Consider the following 9,015-nt stretch of genomic DNA (forward strand, 5'->3'; position numbering starts at 1 on the left):
CCGTATGTGCTGTATGTGTGTGAATTATTTATCTGAAACTATACATTCCCTGAAAGGAAGAATTTTCAGTTCCTATTCATATAAAGCAACTTACACATACAAGTGCTTTTATTGTGGGTAGTCATCTTTTAAAGAAAAAGCTCAGGATTCCCCCTTGGAAATAGGGAGATTCACTACAAAGAAAGCAGCAACCATCTCTGGACCTGGACCTTCTAATATTATACAGAAGTTATAGAATCCATTTCACTGAAAACCAAGAGATGGAAATTAATCTCTTTAAAATATCATTCCAGAAGATAGAATGTGAATTTATTTATGCATCAGATAGATAAAAGATAAATTTAGGTAGATGGATTAATGTAGATAATTTATATAGATACATAAAATGGAGACTAATTCATTTCTGGGGTGAAAACAAAGTGGAACATTTCAGTTTCTGTAACATTAAATCTCTTTAAATTTCTGATTGCATTCTTGAATAACAGCTCTTTTTTTCCTCCTCCAGTTGGACAGCGTCACCTCCCTGATCCAAGCAGCCAAAAATTTAATGAATGCTGTGGTGCAAACAGTGAAAATGTCTTACATTGCCTCGACCAAGATCATCCGAATTCAGAGTCCTGCTGGGCCCCGGCACCCAGTTGTGATGTGGAGAATGAAGGCTCCGGCAAAAAAGCCCTTGATTAAAAGAGAGAAGCCAGAGGAAACTTGTGCAGCTGTCAGACGAGGCTCAGCAAAGAAAAAAATCCACCCAGTGCAAGTCATGAGTGAATTTAGAGGAAGGCATGTCTACTGAACCCACTATTCTACTCTAGTGCCTGTATTACACAGTCTTGGCGAAACACAGTGCTTTAATTTTACACTTAATTAATTCTGTAAGTTCACTAACTTTTAGAATTTAATGCACAAATAATGTAAAACATTGGAGACAACATATATTTGGGATCATGTCATTGTCATGTCTGTCTGGCCAGCACCTAATAAGTACGCAATACATGCTTGCTGAATGAGTGAACCTTCTAGGTGTCATCCAGCCTTTCCTGTCACAGACAGTATCTTACATTAGTTACCAAATGAACACCGGGGGCTCAAGTGAGTCCTGTTCATCTCTAAAAGCTTAAGTACACTCACCTTATCATTTTGAATTAAAACACGGACATGAGCTCTTGACTTGGTTTTCAATGAAAGCAAAAAACTTCATAAAATATTTCCCCATTTAATCTCTATATTTTCTTTACCTGACCTAACCTGACAGACGTGTGTGATTCTCCTGATACCTAGAGAGTGAATTTTTTTTCAATCTCTAGATATCTGTATCTATCGTCAATTGATTAGGCTAACGTCAGAAACTAACCAAGCTCAGCAGTCAAGTTCAGCCTTGATTATTAATGAAGCATTTTTTTAAACATTATAAATATTACAGTGAGTTTTGATGCCACTAATGTGCCTTTTAAATTTCCATAGTGTTCAGCGGTTCTGCACATCGAGGGTTAGGTTTAAGTGGGTCCACCAGAATACATATATGGAGGAAGAGTTACGACCCCTTGGGGAAATGGGACACCTGACTATATTCTTGAGTGAGTTATGACAACGGAAGTAGAAGGAGTTCTGCATGACTAACAATCCATTTGTATTAGCTTGCAATTGTAATTAAAAGGAAGAGGCCAGTTTGAAAAACCTTTTGAAGTTGAGTAAAATATAACTGCCAAAATGTGTCATTGAACTAGGAAGTAGAGTTAATGGCAATGAAGCTGAAGTGATTTTAATAACATTATTTAAAATAAAAGTCACTGAGGTTATTTTATAACTCCAGTCACTGTACTCATCCTTACTTAAGTTCATGAAGGACTTCATAATAGTCTTAGGGTCTAGTGCATTGCCCCCCCCCCCCCCCCCACTCTCTCCCAATCTCTCTCTCCCTGCGCTGTCCCTCCCTCTTTGGATGAGTTAAGTTTCATTTTTTCTCACACATGGAGCTCCCATTCATAAGATTACAAACATGCATTCCTTACTCTACTTTATCAAAATTACACTATAATTGTAACTTCACTTCATACAACATTGCCATTAATGAGTTGTCTCAACAACTATGTCATCTTAGTTTGATGAAGTAAAATTCAAACATGCAACGTCAGCTGATACCAGGAGGACCAGTTTAGATAAAAGAACGTGTGAAACATAAGAATGCATAAAGTTGGAAGTATGATATGTATGGTACTTTGAGCAAAATGGTGTGGGAAAAGGATTTATTTAATAGATCATCATCAATTATGTGGAAAGTGCTAACTTCTTATTGTAATGAATTATTTTATTCTTCTAAAATGCTGAGTTGCCTTGGCTCAGCATATAAACATCCTAGGAGGTGAAAGCCATATGTCCTCCCTGCCTTGCACTCTGCACTGGCCCACAGTAATTATTCAGGACAGGGTCCACTCCCTAAAAGAGAAAGCAGTGCAGAAAGGAATTAGGGAATCCAGATATTTCTATTTTCCAGAACTATCTAGATAATTAAAAGCAAAAAAGGGAGTTCCTTTTGTTGAAATGCTACTCTCATTTTCTTCCAAGAGTAGATATTACAAGAGTGACATCTATGACCATACTTCTCTCAGACAGAAGTGTGAATTTATAATTTAGTTGAGAAAATAGATTTTAAAAATATTACTAAACTACTAGCTGTATATCTTAGTTTCTAAAGCACAAGGTCAAGAATCATAAATCTCACTTAGAAAAACTAATGTCCGTGTGATCCTATGTTAGTTTTCCATAGGTTGGAATTTAGAATGCAGGATTGATGCCAAAAGAACAGAAATACCTTGAAATTATACAATTACCAAATAACCTCAATATCTTAAAAAAAAATGACCCTTTACCCGGAATGAGCTATGAACAAGGCCTCTTCTTCAAAGTAGGTAGATTTCCAGTGTAGCTCAAAGCAAATAACTGTAAATAAACAAAACTTAATTAAAAATACAACTTGGAGAATGTCCCAGGAGTGAAGTCCACTGTAGTAATCAAAGATGCACTAAGAACAGGATGCATAGAGCTGGAAATGATATCTGTCCACCCGAGTGAACTCCCGCAGTGGGCAGCATTTTGAGACTTACTTCGGTTCAAACCGCTAATAAGGGCTTATACGTGATAAAAACTAGCCGCAAATATATTAACAAATGTTTGTGCTAAAAAGCATAGTTAAACGAACCTTATCAGAAAATATGAATGTGCTATGTATATTTATATTTAAGCCCTTCTTCTGTGGGGGAATGGCAGAAATTTCAAAATGAGAGTGACAGGTTGGTGGCCCATCCGTGCACCTTTTGAAACCACATCACAGATTGGTGCTTCCTCCGATAATACATTTGCTTTCACCTGCTAATCAAGATTGGCTTTTTTGTGTGTGTGTGAAATCGGTTTATGTTAATTTATGTAGGAAAAAAAATCTTTGAGAGGGAGGAGAGGGCTTATGCCACCTACAAGGATAGTTCCACTCTTAGTCACCGGCATCACAGTCAAACAACAGACTGGAATCAAAATGATAATTTAAAAATATCCGTGAAATCATAATCCAGTAAAGATTCTTTTAATTAGAAAAACTGGAAGGTTTTTATCAAACAAGAAGAATGAGAAATGTAAATATCTCCCTTTTCCTTGTCACAAGTGGAAATACTTGTTTCTAATGGAGTTTCTGGGTACAGCTCAACGAATGAGTCAGGAAAAGAATTCAAACCCTAAATTCCTAAGGTAATTTGTTAATGATCCCCTTTCTGTTTGTCTTAGGACATGAGTGACAATAATGAATATTAGAAAATATAATATTCTTAATTATGCCCTCTGGCCTTTGTAAATCTCTTAATTTATCAATATCCATATAACATATGTCCCCCATCAAATGCCCTGTATGTAAGAGTTAAGGACTCCATAGTTATGCAGAAAGGCTCACTTTTTCAGTCTGGCATTTTGGCATACTTACCAGCTTCAAAGGAGGTCAGTTTTCAAGTCATACTACAGCAAAATAAAATTATGAACATGGAGATAAATGCCCAATTTGAGCCTCAGACCCAATAATTAGTGTTCCTCACATTCAGTATTGAGCGGCTGAAAAAATTAATGTCTGACACCAGAGAAAATATTTTCAGTGGCTTTCTACCCTTTCATTTTCAAGGTGGTCTTTTCACCACCCATCCCTGGGCTAAGGATCCTTCTATGAACTGCTGACAGTTCTCTCCCAGATTGATGCAGTCAGGGCTGCTCATCCCAATTATGCCCAGTTAATGACCTTTTCTCTTGGTTCATGTACCAAAAATGCCCCTCTCCTATCTCTCATCTCTGTAGGTGTCTACCCCACATAGTAGTTGATTAATATAGTCTGTAGCATTAAAATGATAAATTTTAATTCCCAGCAGTATTATTTCTTGCCCCCCATCCTTTTTTCTATTCCAGAAAACATTTTTACCCTTTTTGGTATCAAGTGCACACTTCCTGATAGGGATTAAGGTTCCCATGGATACAGATTTCTGTACAGTGGCAGAACGAGTGGAAGAAGATCTGAGACTTTTCCTGGTGATGTTTACCATTCTCCAGTGAATTCATTGCAGAATTGCTATCCTGTTGCAGTACCATCGTAAGTCATTCTGTAGGTCAGCAAAGTAGGCACCAGAATATCAAGTTGAATGAAGTCTGTACTTCGTTTCGTCAGCCTATCTTTTGCCAAGACAGCCTGTCTATTGCATATTTAGGAATCAGATAACCATTTTTCTGTTTGGATAATCAGAAATATTTGTTTGACTTGACCAGAAAGTTTAGGGTCATCCAGTTAAAAGAGTATAACTTGCATATTATTTCAAAAATTCAAGTAAACTAGGAAAATTTCTGCAACCTGAGAAATTTCTATTTCATTTGTATATTACATATCCAGAAACAACACTTACTCATATGAAAACCCTGTAGCATTTTTTTTTGCCATAACTCTCTTTCCATATTGTTATGATATCGTTAGTATTAGTATTTGGCATGTTACTACCAAAAAAAAAAAAAAAGCTAGTCTTAATGACAGAAGCATCTACATATAAAATTTTCATTTTGGCCCCTTGGGTCTATTAGGAAAGAAAATGTGGACATTATTAAAACCAGGTGTATGTAACTAAAGATGTCTTAATCAAGGCTGTAACACTATCCTAGATATATACAAGAGGGAAAAAAAGATAATTAAAATTTTAAATATTTTTTGCCATTTTTAATCAATTCACATGAATGAGAGATTTTTCTTTTAAATCAAAAGAAACAATAGTTTACAACAGTCATCATTTTACATGTGAATTTTTCCCTCTATCAGCATAGATAGGATCTATTCCTGAACACTTCAAAAGAAGATAATTAATACTATTTGAGAGAACCATTTCTAAATGGAACCCAACCTTCCCAGAATCCTGTCTATGGCAATAGCTGGTTTGTAGGGAGGGCCTCTACGTAGATCCTAGGATGGGATCAAATCACAAGGACCGCCTTTCAAAACAAGTTTGACAAGTTGGAGAGTGAAAGCAGCATATACGGAGGAGTTCTAAAGGGATGTGAATAAGAAAGTGACAGAGGAAGGAGAGGGAATAAGAAAAGTCGTTGCAGAATCAGATAACTTATAGCCAAAGGGAGGAAGAGTTTTTGGTTCTATGAAGATTAGGCAGCCTCCTCCTGAGGAATATTTTAAGGATAGAATAGAGTACTTGTCTTTGGTGGTTTGGGTGAAGTCATGGCAGAGGCAGGAGGATGAACTATGTAACTTTTGGGGGTGATTTAATGATATTGTCTGCAAGATGAGAAATGGAAATTCTAGGCTGCTAAGGGGTGAAATTCTTCCCAATATCAGAGCTCCTTAGGATAATCACACAATGTATTTAACAAATATTTGTTGAGCAACTGTGACCTTCTTCTGGGCACTGCTCTAGGTTCTTAGGATACACCAGGCAACAAAACAAACTGTGGTTCTTGCCAACTCTGCATTAAATGCTATTACCTTATTTAATGCTTTTAATAATCCTATGGGATAAACATTGTTACCTCCATTCCATAGATAAGAAAACTGAGGCTAACACAGGGTAAGAATCTTTCTTAAAAAATTCATTGGCTTTAAAATTTCTTTTGTTGCACTCTAGAGTCTGAACTTTAGCCATTATAACATCCAGACATCCTGAAAAAAGGGATTGGGTTTTTCAGTTTAAAATGAAATACACATTTCAAATGCTGGCTGCTCCTTATATAAGGGCAAAAAGATGGAGACTTTAAAAAATCATCATCAATCTGTAACTACAGATTTAAAGCAAATAAAGGGCAGAAACATAAGTAATAGGTGCATATTCTCACCTCTAATAATCTGAATTAGAGTACAGAGATATGAGGAATGGCTGTTTCATCTATATGATCTGAAATAGGATGAAGACCCTTGACAAATTACTTTTACTATTATAGAGGAGACTTTGGTTTTGACCCATCTTCAGCATCGCCGGTTGGAAAACATTTGTTGTCTCCATATCTTTCCTATTTCACTGCTAATGTGTGCCTGTATGTTTAAAGTTATGGATCCCAAGGGATCATTGTCCAAGGATTATTGAAATAAGATAAAGGTTCTTTGTATTCCATACTGATCCAAACTATAGAAAATGTATGTTTCCTTCTTTATGGAGGTCACAAATGTATGTGGTATATATGTGCCTTGTCTTCAGGTAAATTTAGTCCTTTAACTCTATGTGGTCCTTCTTCCTACAGCCAACTGAAGGCTGGGCTCTTCTTCTAGCCCGTGTTGTTATTGGGAGTTAAATGACTTTCTGATATTTCTAAAAGTGGACCCACAGGTATTTCTTCAAACTGAGAATGTGTTTATTTGGAGTCTTCACTATTGGGCTCCTGGCGGTCATGATGGTTCTTGTTCCCAACTGTAAGAAAAAGAAACTCTCAGGAAGGAACTTCTCTTTGAAAAAGGCTCAGTTTTCTAACAATCATCTCTCACATTCTCTTCAATGGAGGACATTTACAAAAGCCACATAAATGGTAGTAGCAGAACAGTCCCCGTGTTTTCCTTTCAAATGAGCTATTTTCTAGTTTTAAAGTTTTCTTTCCTTTGCATTTTCAAGAAGAATGCTTATTTTTAGTTCTGGTTATTTGATCTTGAAAGTATGTAGCATCTCTTTAAACATTTTAAAGCCCCTTTTCAATAATTACATCAATAATTCAAAGACTGCAGATAACTTTTTTTTCAATTTAGACAACCATGTACTACACAGTGCCAAGCCAACCCTTGTCAGTCCCATCAGTCAGTTTGTGATCTTTGTGAATTATCTGAACCTCTCTGTGGTATTCACCAAGAGTCTAACTTAGACTAGAACCTAGGTTCTCTTCACCTAGGCTTCTGACATCAAATTTGTACTGGAATGTTTATTAATAAAGCAAAGGGGCAAGTCTGAAATGTTAGTCCATGCTCTCAGTTAAAACTTTCCTTCTTCCCGAGGCTTTAAACATAAAATTGATTTTAAAAATACTGTTAAAGATAGTGTTCCATTGCTTGCTAAATCTTAGGCTTATCTGTGTTTTTCTGTGTTGGTATACAGTGCGTCCATAGGGATATAAATATGAGAATTGCACCAACTGTCTTACAGGCTTAGGCTGTGTGTTTTACTAGCTTTGAAATTTTTCCTTGTGTGATACAATCCCTCCAAAGAAAATGTCATTGGACCTAAATGTTAGCATAATGGTTTTTCTTCCATAGCTGTGGCTAACCAGTCCCTGAAAACAGAAGTAGACACATGTTACACCCAATTTAGTACCTAATAGATGGGACTTAAAATTTTCTCGGGGAAGTTGGTGATAAAATATGAATTAAAATTTCATGAAAGATCTCCAGTGCCCCTGCCTTCCATTTTGATTATGTTTTAGTTTGATCGTGACTTGGCCAAAAAAAAATATCTATCTATCTATCTATCTATCTTACTTTACCTTATGTACTTTCACAAGCAGCAACTTTGGCAATTTAAACTTAGTGACATTTCTGAAGGTAATATGCGCATTATAATTCAAGATGAAGGGCAGATTTAGACTAAGATTGTTTGAAGTGAAATAAAAGGAAGCAAAAATAATAGTCGTGCTTATTGCAGCAATGTCTTGAGCGCTTAAGTTTAGTGGCATTTGAGATGTTTCAAACCATCTTGTTTATACATCCTACCCTGCTGTTCAGAAGGCAGAGTGGGGTTGAATGAACCCCCACAGTCATGGCCAGTTTGAAGCAGTTTTATGGTTTGAATATAAACTTTGTCAAAACCACATGTGGATCTTCCAGAGCCATATTTATCCTTAAAGTCAATTTCACCAATTAAGAAAAATGAATTATTTATCCAAGAATAGGAAAAGCTCTCTCCTGTCCTCAGGACATCGACATAGAAGCCCGAATACTCCTTGTTCGCCTTTTGTGCTTCACTGAATCAACGAGATTTTTCTTTCGCTTTGTTCTCAATTGAATAATTTCACACACGTAACATTGGGTTTGTTTTGAAGTTATGTAGCAGTATTTGAAACGGTATTTTAATTTCAACTCGTGTCACTCTGTAGTTTATTAATGATGTACTCAGTTGATAATTAAGCCATGTTTGTTAAAGCAATAAAAATTTGTTATGCGTTTGGCATTCATCTTTGTTGGTATGTGTCGTAGACGGGCCAAGAAAGGGTTAATGAACTGCTGAGTCATCTAACCGTGTGCTTCTAGGTATCCCCTTGTTCCCACTCACCTTCAGTCACACATGTCACAGTTCGAGGGGTACTTTTACAAACTACGGCATATACACCAAGTCACATGCACCATATCTGAAAGAATTAAGTTCTTGGTTTAAATGGGCTTTTTTGCTCAACGTAGACATTTGGCTTTTGACCTTCATACTCATGTCTATGTAGCTGAAGAATTGTTCTCTAGCTTAGAATTTTATGAAAATGACCAATAATTTTTTCTGAGGCTGCCCGAACACATCCTCCCTAGTCGGCATAGAA

The 9,015-nt window shown here is 36.4% G+C and overlaps 1 protein-coding gene across 5 annotated transcripts in view; it reads left to right on the forward strand.

Annotated features, from left to right (window-relative positions):
* Positions 1 to 8,648, forward strand: part of CTNNA3 (catenin alpha 3) — a 1,641,479-nt gene extending 1,632,831 nt beyond the window's left edge. For all 5 annotated transcript variants that reach the window (XM_045783571.2, XM_087863076.1, XM_087863075.1 and 2 more), the window contains one exon: positions 506 to 8,648. In XM_045783571.2, the coding sequence (XP_045639527.1) occupies positions 506 to 793 (288 nt within the window). In that variant the 3' untranslated portion in view covers positions 794 to 8,648. The remainder of the gene's footprint in view (positions 1 to 505) is intronic.
* Positions 8,649 to 9,015: the final 367 nt, after the last annotated feature.

This window comes from Ursus americanus, chromosome 6 (genome assembly GCF_024610735.1).
Source record: "Ursus americanus isolate L20-20 chromosome 6, mUrsAme1.1.p, whole genome shotgun sequence".
Classification (NCBI taxonomy): Eukaryota; Metazoa; Chordata; class Mammalia; order Carnivora; family Ursidae; genus Ursus; species Ursus americanus.